General features: G+C 56.8%; 2 protein-coding genes across 2 annotated transcripts in view; one reads left to right on the forward strand and one right to left on the reverse strand.

Moving 5' to 3' along the window:
• The window catches only part of TBC1D24 (TBC1 domain family member 24), a 253,197-nt gene that overhangs the window by 204,928 nt on the left and 31,173 nt on the right, over nt 1–17,096 (reverse strand). The window lies entirely within an intron of this gene.
• The window catches only part of ABCA3 (ATP binding cassette subfamily A member 3), a 60,846-nt gene that overhangs the window by 37,355 nt on the left and 6,395 nt on the right, over nt 1–17,096 (forward strand). Inside the window, exons 15-26 of the mRNA XM_050774164.1 lie at nt 735–889; nt 1,112–1,267; nt 1,475–1,685; nt 3,429–3,579; nt 7,044–7,142; nt 9,354–9,540; nt 10,710–11,013; nt 12,061–12,334; nt 13,380–13,584; nt 14,025–14,244; nt 14,586–14,744; nt 15,663–15,835. Of these exons, the coding sequence (XP_050630121.1) occupies nt 735–889; nt 1,112–1,267; nt 1,475–1,685; nt 3,429–3,579; nt 7,044–7,142; nt 9,354–9,540; nt 10,710–11,013; nt 12,061–12,334; nt 13,380–13,584; nt 14,025–14,244; nt 14,586–14,744; nt 15,663–15,835 (2,294 nt within the window). The remainder of the gene's footprint in view (nt 1–734; nt 890–1,111; nt 1,268–1,474; nt 1,686–3,428; nt 3,580–7,043; nt 7,143–9,353; nt 9,541–10,709; nt 11,014–12,060; nt 12,335–13,379; nt 13,585–14,024; nt 14,245–14,585; nt 14,745–15,662; nt 15,836–17,096) is intronic.

Genomic DNA, 17,096 nt, shown 5'->3' on the forward strand with positions numbered 1-17,096 from the left:
GACTGGATGGCCTCACGTCCCCTGCCACCGGCAGGCCCCCCTTTAACATCATCTCAGCGCAAGCCCCGCCTCATTCCCTCAACGGGGCTTTCGGGCCTTCCCCAACCACAGCGGCAAGAGATGCGCCGCAGGACATGCAGGGACTTCCCTCCTTACTGCCTCTGTCCAGGACATGCCGGGGGACCCCCAGGGACCCCTGCCCTCCTCACCGCCTCTGTCCAGGACATGCCGGGGGACCCCCAGGGACCCCTGCCCTCCTCACTGCCTCTGTTGGTGGATGCCCGAGCTTGACGGGGTCAGTAAAAACAGGCCACACAGGAGCAGCTCAACCCCATGCTAATTCTGTCACCAAACCCCCCTCTTAGAGCTCTCCCCTGTGCACCACACCCCCTGCTGGCATTTCATTCTGTCTTCCCCAAGCACCAAGGTGTCTGGCAGTGGCACAGGCTGGGACCTGGGGCAGGGACTGATTGTGGTGACTCGTCTGTGTGTGTGTGACGTGGGTTTCTCCTCGCTAACCAGCTGTGCGTCCCGGTGGCAGGGCTGTTTCCATGCCGCTTCTTTTTCCCACTGGCCCAGCTGAAGCCCACCCCGGTGGGAGCGGGGTTCCCGGCCCTCTCAAGGGCACGGTCCTCAGAGGAAATTAGGGGAGACAGACGGGGTAGGGGCCATTACCCCAGGTGCTGACGAGCAGGATCTTCATGCTCAATGTGGGGTCTCCTGCTGGGCCCCAGGTCTCTTTCCCCCCACCAGTGGACGGGCATACATCAGCGGGTATGAAATTTCCCAGGACATGGTTCAGATCCGGAAGAGCCTGGGCCTGTGCCCACAGCACGACATCCTGTTTGACAACTTGACAGTCGCAGAGCACCTTTATTTCTATGCCCAGGTGAGCTGGGGGCCAGGGGTGTCCTGGGGTGTTTCCACTGATGTGCTCGAGCTTCCGGGGTAGTCTTCCAAGAAGCTAAACTGGAGGAGGGGAGCTAGAAGGACAGGAGCCAGGGTTCTGAGTGCAGCCACGTCAGAGAGAGGTTCCTCTCACCAGAAACTCTCTGGCCAGGGTCAGCCTTCTGCCAGGAGCCTGCATTCCCTGCATCCCCTGTCGTTGCAGCTGAAGGGCTTGTCGCGCCAGAAGTGCCCTGAAGAAGTCAAGCAGATGCTGCACATCATCGGCCTGGAGGACAAGTGGAACTCACGGAGCCGCTTCCTGAGCGGGGGCATGAGGCGCAAGCTCTCCATTGGCATCGCCCTCATCGCAGGCTCCAAGGTGCGGCGGTGGGACTGGAGGCAGTGGGCTCCCCTCCTGCGCGACCTGGGCTGGCCCTTCCACCATGGCCCAGGCACCTTGGCCCTTGACTCCCCAGACAAGGCCATCACCATCTTTGGAGGACTCAAGCTGACTCTGCGAACCCCTTGATGGGCCAGCCTGGGGTGTGGCTCTACCAGTGTCTTGAGGCTGTGTCTCTGCCTCCAGGTGCTGATACTGGACGAGCCCACCTCGGGCATGGACGCCATCTCCAGGAGGGCCATCTGGGACCTTCTGCAACAGCAGAAAAGTGACCGCACCATTGTACTGACCACCCACTTCATGGACGAGGCTGACCTGCTGGGAGACCGCATCGCCATCATGGCCAAGGGGGAGCTGCAGTGCTGCGGGTCCTCACTGTTCCTCAAGCAGAAATATGGTGAGTGGTGGGGCCAGCCCGCAACGGGGTCGGTGTCCTGGCTGCTGTGCTGAGGGAATGGCTGCTACCCACATGAAGGGCCCTGAGATCAGGCAGGGGTGGCCTTTTCTGGACCTCCTGTCTGTTGCCTTTGGGTGGAGAGCCCAACCGGGCAGGGGGGCTTGTGAGAGGGAAGAGGCAGGAAACGGAGCTGAAAGTCTCAATTTGGTTAGGATGTAGTTCAGCCATGACCAGAAAAACAGAGGCCAAGCCCAGTGCCACGGAGCAGCACTGCCCTTGGAGAGGCCGACACACGCACCAACGTGGCAGCTCCCTCGTAAGAGCAGCTCACAGCATGGCCAGGGCCAGCGGCTGACAGGATCTGGGCCCAGGCCTCTGACTGTGCAACTGCAGCTTCCCTTTCAAGGTCACCTCCTGGTCCAGCACGGTCCAGGTGTGCCAGCGTCCCCCACATTCTGATAGGAGGTGGAACAAAGACATAGGAGCCCTCTTCCCCTTAGGACACCGCCCAACCCTAAGTGCACATCCCACTTCTGCCCCCTAGTGACTGAGTGGCAACCCAATGTGGTCAGCAGCAGGCTGGAGGAGATGGCCTGGCAGCCACGTGCTCAGCCAAGATACCAGGGTTTTGTTACCAAGAGGGAGGAGAACAGACCTTCGGAGATATGGAACCATCCACCACGGCCTCTGAGAGTTCCACTGGCCACTTCCTGCCCCACTGCCCAGTTGGCAGAGCCACTGCTCTTCCTGGGCCTGGCATCCTTGTCTCTAAAGAGGACATGGGGCCGGGCATGGTGGCTCACCGCCTGTAATCCCAGCACTTTGGGAGGCTAAGGCAGGCAGATCACTTGAGGTCAGGAGTTCAAGACCAGCCTGGCCAACAAGAGACAGCTACATGGCCCTGTGAAGCAAAAGGAAGCCAGGAAGGTAACAAGTAAGGGTCCAGAGAACTTCAGTTTTGTTTCTGGGAATACTGTGCACATTTAAAGTGTAACACATGACTCCAGAACCATGATGATAAGTTTTACACAACACTCAACACCTGTCACTACTGTCTGTACTAAAAATACAAAAAAAACTAGCCAGGTATGGCGGTGCATGCCTGTAATCCCAGCTACATGGGGAGGCTAAGGCAGGAGAATCACTTGAATCAAGGAGGTGGAAGTTAAAGTGAGCCAAGATTGTGTGGCTGCACTCCAGCCTGGGTGACAGAGTGAGACTCTTGTCTCAAAAAAAAAAAAAAGGACATGGAATTCCATCTCCATCTTCTGCACGGTGACGTTGGGGAAGAGGTGAGATGCATCTATGATAGTGCCGTGCAGTGTGGTCCTGCAGCCAGTAGCTCTCGCTCCTGCTGCTGCTGACAGTCCCTTCCTAGAACCGCACCATAACCGTCAGTGTTAACCCCACAAGAGAGAAGCCCTCACACGTGGTTCGTCGCTGCTGCTCATATCCTTCCCTGGTGCTTGTACAGTTAGGGTGAGACCCCACCTTCCAGCAGGTGGCCCTGACAGTGCTCAGCACCCTAGATCCCCAGTAGCTCTTCCCAGCAGGAGCAGCAGGCAAGATCCTCGGGACAGCACGGGGAGCTCCAAGATACATTCATTCTGCTTCAGCTGCCCACCTCCGGTTCTCTGGTCTCCTTCCCACCAGCTTGCCTGGTGTGAGCCCCAGAGACCCCGGGTGGGCATGAAGAGACCTGGGGGATCAGCCAAAGATCTCACACGTGGCCCTGTGTTCCAGGTGCCGGCTATCACATGACGCTGGTGAAGGAGCCACACTGCAACCCCGAAGGCATCTCCCAGTTGGTCCACCACCATGTCCCTAATGCCACGCTGGAGAGCAGCGCTGGGGCTGAGCTGTCTTTCATCCTTCCCAGAGAGAGCACACACAGGTACGCCTCCCAGGGAGGGCACGCACAGGTATATATCCAAGATGGAATCCCCGTGGGCCATGAGGGCTTGGTGCTCAGAGGCACCTGCTCTGCCCCTCTCTGGCCTGGCCAGTCGGCACTCTTAGACCCTCAGCCTGGGCACCATCAGCCCAGACGAATCTGCTTGGCTGGGTCCTAGGTGCCAAGCCTCCTAGCAAGGAGAAACGTAATTAGGACCTGAAAAGGAGAAGCACCTATCTGACTCACCAAACGGGTGCTCAGTGCTTATGCAGGGCTCACACTCCCCCTTCTGTCACCAGGTTCAACACAGGCTGCAGCTGCACTCAGAACTACTCGTGAAACTGAGAGTCTGTATTTGTACACAGGTGGTGAATCTGGTCTCAGTGTCAGAGCTGGAGATGTTAGCACCTGCTCATCACTGTCTCATACACACGGCAGAACCAGCAAGGGGAGGGAAGCCAGTTTTCTTTTTTTTTTTTTTTTTTTTTTTTTTTTTTGAGACGGAGTCTGGCTCTGTCACCCAGGCTGGAGTGCAGTGGCGCGATCTCGGCTCACTGCAAGCTCCGCCTCCCGGGTTTACGCCATTCTCCTGCCTCAGCCTCCCGAGTAGCTGGGACTACGGGCGCCCGCCACCTCGCCCGGCTAGTTTTTTGTATTTTTTAGTAGAGACGGGGTTTCACCGTGTTAGCCAGGATGGTCTCGATCTCCTGACCTCGTGATCCGCCCGTCTCGGCCTCCCAAAGTGCTGGGATTACAGGCTTGAGCCACCGCGCCCGGCCGGGAAGCCAGTTTTCTATGATAGTATCAGTCTGGATATTATCTGGATAATATCAGTTGGTTGTACTTTTCTCCAGTTTGTTGTTTGTTTGATTTCGTCAGATTTTTTTTCCATTTTACATTTTTTTTTTTTTTTTTTGAGACGGAGTCTCGCTCTGTCGCCCAGGCTGGAGTGCAGTGGCGCGATCTCGGCTCACTGCAAGCTCTGCCTCCTGGGTTTACGCCATTCTCCTGCCTCAGCCTCCTGAGTAGCTGGGACTACAGGCGCCCGCCACCGCGCCCGGCTAATTTTTTGTATTTTTAGTAGAGACGGGGTTTCACCGTGGTCTCGATCTCCTGACCTTGTGATCCGCCCGCCTCAGCCTCCCAAAGTGCTGGGATTACAGGCGTGAGCCACCGCGCCCGGCCCTATTTTATTGTTATTTATTTATTATTTGTTTTGAGATGGAGCCTCACTCTGCTGCCCAGTCCGGAGTGCAGTGGCACGATCTCGGCTCACTGCAACCTCCGCCTGCCAGGTTCAAGCGATTCTCCTGCCTCAGCCTCCCAAGTAGCTTGGGACTACAGGCGTGCGCCACCATGCCCGGCTAATTTTTGTATTTTTAGTAGAGATGGGGTTTCACCATGTTGGCCAGGCTGGTCTCAAACTCCTAACCTCAGGTGATCCACCCACCTCGGCCTCCCAAAGTGCTGAGATCTCAGGCAAGAGTCACCATGCCTGGCCACATTCATTTATTTTAAAGACAAGGTCTTGCTCTGTCACCCAGGCTGGAGTGCAGCGGCGCAATCATAACTCACTGCAGCCTTGAATTCCTGGGCTCAAGTGATCTTCCCACCTCAGCCTCCCAAGTAGCTGGGACTACAGGTGTGTATCAACATGTCCGGCTACTTTTTTTATTTCTTTGTAGAGATGGGGTCTTGTTATGTTGCCCAAGCTGGTCTTGAACTCCTGGGTTCAAGTGATCCTTCCGCCTCAGCCTCCCAGAGTTCTGGGATTACAGGCGTGAGCCACTGCACCTGGCCTAACTTTTGTACTTAATGTAGCAACATCCTTTCTCTTGTGATTTCTTCTATTAATTTTATTCTTAGAAAGTGTTTCCCAGCTGTGTGCAGTGGCTCATGCCTGTAATCCCAACACTTTGGGAGGCCAAGGCGGATGGATCACGAGCTCAGGAGTTGGAGACTAGCCTGACCAACATGGTGAACCCCTGTCTCTACTAAAAATACAAAAATTAGCCGGGCATGGTGGTGGGAGCCTGTAATCCCAGCTACTCAGGAGGCTAAGGCAGGAGAATGGCATGAACCCAGGAGCAGAGGTTGCGCTGAGCCAAGATCACGCCGCTGCACCCCTGCACTCCAGCCTGGGAAACAGAGCGAGACTCTGTCTCAAAAAAAAAGAAAGAAAACCAGGGAATCAAACCATATGAACCTCACTTTTAGCCAGGCATGAGCAACCATGCCTGTCATTCCAACACTTCCAGAAGCCAAGGCAGAAGGAGAAGGAGACCAGCTTGGGCGACATAGTGAGACCCCATCTCTACAAAAAAATTAAAAATTAGCCACATGGTCGGGCACGGTGGCTCACGCCTGTAATCCCAGCACTTTGGGAGGTCGAGGCGGGTGGATCACAAGGTCAGGAGATCAAGACGATCTTGGCTAACACAGTGAAACCCCGTCTCTACTAAAAATACAAAAAATTAGCCGGGCGTGGTGGCAGGCACCTGTAGTCCCAGCTCCTCGGGAGGCTGAGGCAGGAGACGGGTGTGAACCCGGGAGGCGGAGCTTGCAGTGAGCCGAGATCGCGCCACTGCACTCCAGCCCGGGCGACAGAGCGAAACTCCATCTCAAGAAAAAAAAGAAAAAAAAAGGCATTTCAAGGAGTTAACCTCCTGTGGCCCCTCCTCCATTCTACAGGGAGGTGGAGTGGGGGGTGATTCATTTTAGTTTAGTTTAGTTTAGTTTTTGGAGATGGAGTCGTGGTCTGTTGCCCAGGCTAGAGTCCAGTGGTGCGATCTCAGCTCACCACAACCTCTACCTCCCGGGTTCAAGCAATTCTCCTGCCTCATCCTCCCAAGTAGCTGGGAATACAGGCACAAGCCGCCATGACTGGGTAGTGTTTTTTTGTTTGTTTTGTTTTGTTTTGTTTTTTGTATTTTAGTAGAGACAGTTTTACCATGTTGCTCAGGCTGGTCTCGAACTCCTGAGCTCAGGCAATTCACCCACCTCGGCTTCCCAAAGTGCTAGGATTACAGGTGTGAGCTGCTGCACCTGGCCTCTTTATTTTATTTATTTATTTATTTATTTATTTATTTATTTATTTATTTTGAGACAGAGTTTCACTCTGCCGCCCAGGCTGGAGTGCAGTGGCACAATCTCAGCTCACTGCAGCCTCCACCACCTGGGTTCAACTGATTCTGCTGCCTCTGCCTTCTGAGTAGCTGGGACTACAGGCACCTGCCCCCACATATGACTAATTTTTTATGTTTTTAATAGAGACAGGTTTCACCATGTTGACTAGGCTGGTATCGAATTCATGGTCACCTCAGGTGATCTGCCCGCCTTGGCGTCCCAAAGTGCTGGGGTTACAGGCGTGAGCCACTGTGCCCGGCCGAGGGGGTGATGCTTTAGGAACAAATTATCTAGAAAGTCACCGAGAAGTGACTCATCATGCTGGGTCTGTTTTTCAGGTTTGAAGGTCTCTTTGCTAAACTGGAGAAGAAGCAGAAAGAGCTGGGCATTGCCAGCTTTGGGGCATCCATCACTACCATGGAGGAAGTCTTCCTTCGGTCAGTAAATGTGTGTTTCCGTCCACCTAGGACTGGGCTCAGTGCTGCAGAGGATTTTCTTTTTTTTCTTTTCTTTCTTTCTTTTTTTTTTTTTTGAGATAGAGTCACACTCTGTTGCCCAGGCTGGAGTGCAATGGTGCGATCTCGGCTCACTGCAACCTCCGCCTCCTGGGTTCAAGAGATTCTCCTGCCTCAGTCTCCTGAGTAGCTGGGATTACAGGCATGCACCACTACACCCCGCGAATTTTGTGTTTTTAGTAGAGATGGGTTTTCTCCATGTTGGTCAGGCTGGTCTCAAACTCCTGACCTCAAGTAGTCCGCCCGCCTCAGCCTCCCAAAGTGCTGAGATTACAGGCATGAGTCACTGCACCCGGCCGAGGACTTTTTTAAAAAGTGCAGTGATAAACAGTCACCTCGGTTATGATCCCGAATGCCCACGTGAGGCTGGAGGAACAGCCCAGGATGGGGCAGGGCAGTGGCTGCCGTCAGAGCCCCAAGTGCAGACTGTGACTGTCAGCAGCACTAGTGTTCGTGGGAAACAGCAGCACACGTGAGGGGTCTGCATGGCCCTGGGGTCCCTTCCAGACCCACCATCTAGCACACGGTGTCAGAGGCGTGCCCAGCTTTTCTTGGGCTTAGATCATCCTTGGGGGATACCTGTGTCCTTAATGAAGATGGGAACTATCTCATCCAGACTCTCAGAACTGCACGGGGGCTGGGCGCGGTGGCTCACGCCTGTCATCCCAGCACTTTGGGAGGCCGAGGCAGGTGATCGCTTGAGCCCAGGAGTTTGAGACCAGCCTGGTCAACATGGTGAAACCCCATCTCTCTCTCTCTTTTTTTTTTTTGAGACAGTGTCTCACTCTGTCGCCCAGGCTGGAGTGCAGTGGAGCAATCTCAGCTCACTGCAACCTCCACCTCCCAGATTCAAGCGATTCTCCTGCCTCAGCCTCAGTAGCTGGGACTGCAGGCACATGCCATTACGCCCGGCTAGTTTTTTTGTATTTTTAGCAGAGATGGGGTTTTGCCACACTAGTCTGGAACTCCCTACCTCAGGTGACCCTCCTGAGGATCCGTGCTGGGATTATAGGCATGAGCCACCATGCCCAGCCACCATCTCTACTAAAACTACAAAAATTAGCCAGGCGTGGTGGCACACACCTGTAATCTCAGCTACTTGGGAGGCTGAGGCAGGAGAATCAATTGAACCTGAGAAGTGGAGGTTGCAGTGAACTGAGATTGTACCACTGCACTCCAGCCTGGGGGACAGAGCAAAACCCTGTGTCAAAATGAAAAGAAAAAAACGTGAGATAGGTTTTCCTCCTTGGGTAGCCCACAACCTAGAGGAGGCGACAGAATAGGTGATCATACATGTAGGACATGGTGGTGCATGCTCTGGGGACATCTGTCCAGGGGACCACATGTCCAGCAACAGACCCAGGGAAACCAGGCCAGGCGAGGCGGCAGAGGGAAGGACGGACTGCCCACTGACCTGTATCCCGCACAGGACCGAGCACTGACTTTCCGCGAATCCTGGTTGAAGGAAGGAAGCGTGAACATAGGAAAAAGAAACCACGGGCTGGCCTGGAGTCAGCCAGCTCCGACTCCAGTCAGTCAGCCCTCTCTCCAGTGAGGGAGAAGGGCTCTGGCAAGGGCCAGAGGAGCGGGTACCTAGGCCTCACAGCGGCCTGCACGCAGGAGCAGGAAGCGGGCGGGCAGGGCTCACACAGCTCCAAGGGTGGCCTGATGAGGTTGCTTAGCCAGCCGGGGGATGCCTCCTGCCTGCTGCAGCCTCAGTGGTGTTTCCTAATTGGTGGGGAGTTCTAGGAAGGGGTGTGTGTGTGTGTGTGTGTGTGTGTGTGTGTGTGTGATGTAATTCACATAATATTAAAAAATCACCTCCTCTGCCAGGCGTGGTGGTTCATGCCTGTAATCCCAGCACTTTGAGAGGCCAAGGTGGGTGGATCACTTGAGGTCAGGAGTTCGAGACCAGCCAGGCCAACATGGTGAAACCCTCTCTCTACTAAAAATACGAAAATTAGCTGTGCATGGTGGCCAGAGACACTGATGAGTGAGGGAACGCATAGGCAGGTGCATGAGCAAGCCAAGGACTGCGGCGACACTGCTCACCTCAGTGCCTCTCAACACAGCCCCTCCCTCCACCCGCCCCGGGAGCTGGGTCCTGACGGGTCCGCGTGTGTGTCGGCACAGGGTCGGGAAGCTGGTAGACAGCAGCATGGACATCCAGGCCATCCAGCTGCCTGCCCTGCAGTACCAGCACGAGAGGCGCGCCAGCGACTGGGCTGTGGACAGCAGCCTCTGTGGGGCCATGGACCCCTCCGACGGCATTGGAGCCCTCATCGAAGAGGAGCATACCGCTGTCAAGCTCAACACTGGGGTGAGTGCCCAGGCGCGTGGGCAGGCAGCGGGGGAAGGGCGAACAGCCCCCAAACACCTCATGTGAGCCGATGCAGAGGAGAGGCTGTGAGGGCGGAAACAGGGTCTGAGAGAGTCAGCGCACAGGGCAGAGGGCAGGCAGAGGGCGGGCAGCGGCTCACACTGCATGGGTCAGCAGGGAGAAGCGTCTGAATGGAGCAACTGGAATTTCTCATGCTCTACCTCAGGCCCAGCGCCCTGCTCAACAGGAACTTGCCGGGTGCCCAGCTCTGTGTTGAGGAGGCTTTCCAGCAGCCAACGACGGGGAGGGGGGTTGCTGCACCTGGTTCACAGATGGGAAACCGAGGCCTGAGCCAAAGTCAAATGTGACAGAGTGACAGAGCTCAGTCTGATCCCTGGTCAGCCTGATCTCAAAGCCCTGACACTCTCTGCCTTGGAGGACCAGGAAGGGAAGAAGCTGGAGAACAAGGCAGTCAGGCTGGTGGGGAGGCTCAGCCATTTGTTTCCTGTGACCTGCATGGTGGTGTCTCCTTGAGGCAGGGGGAGGGCAGGGGATGGCAGCTGGTCCTCTACTGTCCTGAGACAATGAAACTGTATCTGGGCCGGATGTGGTGGCTCACGCCTCTAATCACAGCACATTGGGAGGCCAAGGCAGGCAGATCACTTGAGGTCAGTAGTTCAAGACCAGCCTAGGCCAACATGACAAAACCCCGTCTCTACTAAAACTACAAAAATTAGTTGGGCATGGTGGTGGGCGCCTGTAATCCCAGCTACTTGGGAGGCTGAGGCAGGAGAATCGCTTGAACCCAGGAGGCGGAGGTTGCAGTGAGCTGAGATCACACCACTGCACTCCACCACAGGGGACAGAGTGACCCTGTCTCAAGAAAATAAAATAAATAGTGTCCACCTTGCCTCCATGGCCACTGTGAGGCTCCCAGTACCAATGTGCACGGCCCCATGGAGACCTGCAGAGTATGCACAGGCGAGCCTGCCACGTGGTGCACTGAGCTCCCCCCACAGCCATTTCAATGCTCCGGGAGTCTCCAGTGCAACCTCAGCTCCAGGCCCCCAGGCTGGCATCACACAGGACAGCACCTGCCGCAGGTGGGTGGGGGTCAGGCACTGGCCCCCAAGCAGTGCTGTTGTCACCTGCGTCCCCCTCTGCCGCAGCTCACCCTGCACTGCCAGCAGTTCTGGGCCATGTTCCTGAAGAAGGCCGCATACAGCTGGCGCGAGTGGAAAATGGTGGCGGCACAGATCCTAGTGCCTCTGACCTGTGTCACCCTGGCCCTCCTGGCCATCAACTACTCCTCGGAGCTCTTCGATGACCCCATGCTGAGGCTGACCTTGGGCGAGTACGGCAGAACCGTCGTGCCCTTCTCGGTTCCTGGGACCTCCCAGCTGGGTCAGCAGCTGTCAGAGCATCTGAAAGACGCACTGCAGGCCGAGGGACAGGAGCCCCGCGAGGTGCTCGGTAAGGGGCATCCCAGGGGCGAGATGGGATCGGGGGCCGGTCGTGCGGCCAGAGTTCACCTTCCAGACTGCAGCAGGGTCGACATCTGGGGAGGATGGTTCTTGGCTGTTCTGAATGTGCTGAGGGAAGTTCAGCAGCATCCCTGACCTTGCCCCACCCCATCGTGACCATCAAACATGCCTGGAAACATTGCCGATGTCCCCTGGGTGGCAGATCATGGCACTGAGTCACTGGGGGTGCCAGAGACACTGGCATACTGGGGCCGGGCTTTGTCAGGCATCTCCTTACTGAAGCTGTCTTTCAGCATCATTCACGGGCAAAATGCAGAAACATAGTGACTTCAAGTTACCTTTGCTGTGTGACGATGCTGGCGACAGTGCGCCTTCGTGTGACAGGGTGTTTTCTTCCATCATCTTAAAACCCACAATTCTTGACCAGGCTCAGTGGCTGACACCTGTCATCCCAGCACTTTGGGAGGCCGAGGCAGGTAGATCACTTGAGGTCAGGAGTTCCAGACCAGCCTGGTCAACATGGCAAAACTCTGCTCTACTAAACATAAAAAATTAGCTAGGCGTGGTGGTGGGCACCCATAATCCCAGCTACTCTGGAGGCTGAGGCGGGAGAATTGCTTGAACCCGGGTCGTGGAGCCTGCAGTGAGCCAAGATCACGCCACTGCACTCCAGCCTGGGCGACAGAGCAAGACTGTCTCGAAAGAAAAAAAAAAAAAAAGAGTCTTGGTAGTCACAGTTGGATACTGCCCCAGGCTCAGAACAGGGACCATGCTCTGGTTAATGGAACCTACTGGAAGGTTTTCTTATTTTGCAGCTGCCTTCCTGGCTCCTGACCAGCATTCACAGTTCCACGTACTGAATGATGACAAAACCCTGGCAGAAATTAGGCTCTCCTTAGGAGGAGAGTGACAGGGCGGGCAGCTCAGAGGATGCTGGCACCACTGCATTGGGTCCCTGATTAGCCATGCTCAGATGGCAGCGGGTACCCAGGTGTCACCTCCTCCTGTGTCCTCTGACTCTGCCATTGCTCCCCAGGTGACCTGGAGGAGTTCTTGATCTTCAGGGCCTCTGTGGAGGGGGGCGGCTTTAATGAGCGGTGCCTTGTGGCAGCGTCCTTCAGAGACGTGGGAGAACGCACGGTCGTTACCGCCTTGTTCAACAACCAGGCGTACCACTCCCCAGCCACTGCCCTGGCCGTCGTGGACAACCTTCTGTTCAAGCTGCTGTGTGGGCCTCACGCCTCCATCGTGGTCTCCAACTTCCCCCAGCCCCGGAGCGCCCTGCAGGCTGCCAAGGACCAGTTCAATGAGTATGTGTGCTGCCCGTCCCCGTCCACCCTGGCCGGGGACCCCAGGACTGACTGCCCTGGGCACTGCCACAGGCCTATAGATAGAGCATTGTGTCTACTCTCCCAAAGCCCCTGGGTCTGGTAGGAAACCCCTCCCACATCCTTCTCCACCATCCACAGCCCCCACTCCCTGTGACAGCAGATCAGCTGTGGGCCATCCCATGCGCTGCAGTCCTGACGGGGACCTATGAAGGCTCGGCAGGCAGCCCTGCCTTCTCCTAAATCTACCTGGCTCCTGCCAACCACTGTCCTCACTCCACACTGCTCTCTCCAACAGTGTGACCCACTGGGCACATAAGCTGAGGTGATGGAGGGTGAGCAGAGCAGGACTTGGCAAGAACTGCCATCCCTGCCCCTCAGATGGCCACACGTCAGGAGCCTGCCATGCCATTGTGTGGGCAGGGCTACCCCCATCCCAGCCACAGAGCCCCAGAGCTCCGGGGACCACCCAGAGGAGGCCAAAAATTCTGTTAATTTCAGGATAGCCACTCCTCCTCAGGGCAGTGTCGTCTCCACCCACATTCCAGGCTAGGCCTAGGCCTGGCGATGGCTGCATCCCAGCTTCTAGCTCCATCCCTGCCCCGAGAGCAGAAAAGCAGCAGCCCTCGATCTGCTCTCCTTGCTGTCAACTCAGGATCCTAGAATAATGCGCAGAGGCCCGGAGAGGCTTTCCCTTTGCCACACTCCAGGGGGATGCAGCGGGGTTCAGGACCTCCACACCTGGGCAGGGTCGCAGGCAGCCATGGGGCTGAGAGCTGGGCAGGGGGCGGGTGATGAGGAGAGTGACACTGCCATCATCACATCAGCATAGGAGGTCCAGAGGAGCCGTTCTCCGGTGGGGGCAGATGTTCCTGGTATGGAACCGTGGTGCTCGTGCTCTCCCATAAGCCCCTTTATTGGTTGGGCCGCTGCCCTGCATGCCTTGGGCAGTCATAACTGAAAACCCGACCTTTCCTGCCACCCAGGCATGCTGTGCTCCATCCCTGACCTTCCCTGTCCCCCGCAGGGGCCGGAAGGGATTCGACATTGCCCTCAACCTGCTCTTCGCCATGGCATTCTTGGCCAGCACGTTCTCCATCCTGGCGGTCAGCGAGAGGGCCGTGCAGGCCAAGCACGTGCAGTTTGTGAGCGGAGTCCACGTGGCCACTTTCTGGCTCTCTGCTCTGCTGTGGGACCTTATCTCCTTCCTCATCCCCAGTCTGCTGCTGCTGGTGAGCGCCGGAGGGTGCTGGGTCCGTTCCCCTGTAGACCACAGGGGGTTTGCCCTGGGACCCCCTTGCAGAACCACAACCAGCTGGGCAGCCTAGGCCGGCAGCTCAGCCCAACTCAGGGAGCACGGCTGGAATCCCCTGGCGGCTGCCACCTCGCCTCCTCCCTGCACCCTCAGCCTTTGCCCTCCATACATGGGCAGCGCCCACAGCAGCCACCCTGGTTACAGCTCCCAGTGCAAGGGGACAAGGGGAAACTGGGACAGAGAGGGCCTGGGGCTGAAAGCCACTGCGGGGGCCAGACATGGCCTGTGGGGCTGATGGGCATGGGCCAGCTGACCAGGAGGGGTCTGAGGACCTCCAAATGCTCCTCTCACCCTTTCCCCACCCGTGAGCTGCTCTCAGCTTGGCGTGCGTGGCAGTGCCTCCCTGTGCTGCCGCAGGTGGTGTTCAAGGCCTTCGACGTGCGTGCCTTCACGCGGGACGGCCACGTGGCCGACACCCTGCTGCTGCTCCTGCTCTACGGCTGGGCCATCATCCCCCTCATGTACCTGATGAACTTCTTCTTCTCGGGGGCGGCCACCGCCTACACGAGGCTGACCATCTTCAACATCCTGTCGGGCATCGCCACCTTCCTGATGGTCACCATCATGCGCATCCCAGGTGGGCGCCTGGAGACCACCCCCAGCCCCCATGGCCATCCATGGAGCCGCTCCGCCCAGACAGGGAGGCACCCGCCACAGCCAAGGCAGGACTCAGGCAATGGGCCTAGCTCATGCTCACCAGCCCCTCTGCCCCAGCTGGCCCTGCCCGGCTAGCTATGACTGGTGGGCAGGCGTCTGCGGTGTCCTTGCCCTGTGCAGAGCCGGCAGGGCCGTCCCTGGGAGGTGCCCCTTCACTCCGCACAGCACGGACAAGGCCCTGTGCCCGCCCTGACCAGGCCTGTCCTAGAGGTGGGTGTGGTGTGCCCTCCAGCACAGACTGATCTTACCTCCCCAATGCAGCTGTAAAACTGGAAGAACTTTCCAAAACCCTGGATCACGTGTTCCTGGTGCTGCCCAACCACTGTCTGGGGATGGCAGTCAGCAGCTTCTATGAGAACTATGAGACGCGGAGGTACTGCACCTCCTCTGAGGTCGCCGCCCACTACTGCAAGAAATATAGTGAGTGTCCCAGCCCCGACCCTGGGCAGCACCCCCGCGTCCTCAGGACGTGGCCACTGAAGAGGGGCCTCCCAAGGCAGGGGCTCCTCTGCGTCTGAGTGGCCTGGGGCTGGTGCGTTCCTCTGTACCGCCTCGCCCCGCCTCCCACAGTAGCCCCCTCGTGCCTGCTCGCTCCCAGGCCCTGTATCTGAGCTCCCATTCTCCCACCTGCCTCAGTGTCTGGGCATCTGTAACAAGGAACCACAGACCAGCACTTAGCACCAGCAGTGAATCCCCCACGGCTCAGGGGAGGACCCATCCTGCCTCTCCCAGCCTCTGGTAGCTGCACGCATCCTGGGCTCCTGGCCGCACCCCCTCACCACCACCGCCTCCATCCTCGCATGACAGCTCCTGTCTCCTGTCTCAAATCTCCTTCTGCCTTTCTCTTATAAGGACACTTGCTGTTGGGTTTAAGGCCCACGCTGATCCAGTGTCTCACCTTAAGATCCTTACTAATCACATATTCAAAGACCCTGTTTCTAAGCAAGACCGCAACCCCAGGTCCAGGGGGACAGAACTTGGACCTGTCCTGTGGGGCCCCCTCAGCCTCCCACACACCCCTCTGTGCTTGTAACGGTCTCCGTCCTGGCCAAGAGGCAGCCCAGGGTTCCCACAGAGCCTGTGCCTCTCAGGCAAGCTGTCACTGCCCTGGGCCTGCCACGTCGCTCATGGGACTGCATTGGATTGTTACGTGCCTGGCCTCTCTGAGCTGTGGTGCCTCGAGAGGCAGCCGTGACCTACTGGCCTTCACATCTCCCCATGGAGGAGACACTGTTACAGGCGCCTTGAGCAGCCTGGGGAGGGGAGTGGAGGCCGGGAACCTGGGAGGGGAGGAGGGCGCCCCAGGCCTCGGGACACAGTGACTCCCTCGCCCCACAGACATCCAGTACCAGGAGAACTTCTATGCCTGGAGCGCCCCGGGGGTCGGCAGGTTCGTGGCCTCCATGGCTGCCTCAGGGTGCGCCTACCTCATCCTGCTCTTCCTCATCGAGAACAACCTGCTGCAGAGGCTCAGGGCCATCCTTTGCACCTTCCGGAGGAGGCGGACACTGGTGAGCGGCGCTGGGAGCCCAGGACACTGGTGGGATGCTCCCCAGGCCTCTGCTTGGGCCCAGCACAACCCGGGGCGGCTTCCACCTCCTTCTCCACCAAGCAGCTCCTGCACCAGATGGCCTCCCACTATATGGCCTCAGCACCAGCCAGTAGTTACAGCCAGGGTAGGGCACAGCCCTTGCCACTCACGAGGGCTGTCGAGTTCTGAGCCCCTGCCAGAGAGTCAGCCTGGGGACCCAGGGCCGTCCTGCTGAGCAGAGGTGGTGCCCAGGGACACCCAGTGCCAGAGGAGGGGTCATGGGGCTGAGGGTGCTCCACGTGTTTACTGAAAACGTCCGTTACTTCAGGTCTCCATCCCCTCCCTCAAACAAACAAAAGCAAATGTGTTGACATTGCATTGCACATACAGTTTAGCCGAGGGGGAATTCACTTCTTTAAAATAGTCAGACTTCTCTAAAAAAGGAACTGTCTCCATGTGTTAAAATCTTTGGCGAGGCATGGTGACTCACACCTGTAATCCCAGCACTTTAGAAAGCAGAGGTAGGTAGATCACCTGAAACCAAGAGTTCAAGACCAGTGTGGGCAACATAGTGAGACCCTCTCTCTTCTAAAAAGTTTTTAAAATTAGCCGGGCATGATGGTACACACCTGTAATCCCAGCTACTAGGGAGGCTGAGACAGGAGGCTTAAGCCTGGGAGGTCTGGGCTGCAGTGAGCTATGATTGTACCACTGAATTCCAGCCTGGGTGACAAAGCAAGACTCCCATCTCTAAATCTGAAAACAAAAATCTTACTTTAAGGCTAGGCATGGTGGCTCATGCCTGTAATCCCAGCACTTTGGGAGGCTGAGGTGGACAGATCACCAAAGGTCAGGAGTTCTAGACCAGCCTGGCCAACACAATGAAACTCCATGTCTACTAAAAACACAAAAATTAGCTGGACGTGGTGGTGCACGCCTATAATCCCAGCTACTCAGGAGACTGAAGCAGGAGAATCACTTGAACCCAGGAGGCGGAGTTTGCAGTGAGCTAAGATCACGCCACTGCACTCCAGCCTGGGCAACAGAGTGAGAGAGACTCTGTCTCAAAAAAAAAAAAAAAAAAATTAAAATTGTTTTAAAATCTTATTTTATATTCCCCAGCAGAGATTTATGATTTTTCTCCATGAGTCCCACACAGTTCTTTTTCCTCAGATAGTTTATGTCTCCTGGATGCTAGTTCAGCCCCGTAAGACCGCTGTGTCTTCTGGTAAAAGGTCTGA

Source organism: Macaca thibetana, chromosome 20, assembly GCF_024542745.1.
Source record: "Macaca thibetana thibetana isolate TM-01 chromosome 20, ASM2454274v1, whole genome shotgun sequence".
NCBI lineage: Eukaryota > Metazoa > Chordata > Mammalia > Primates > Cercopithecidae > Macaca > Macaca thibetana.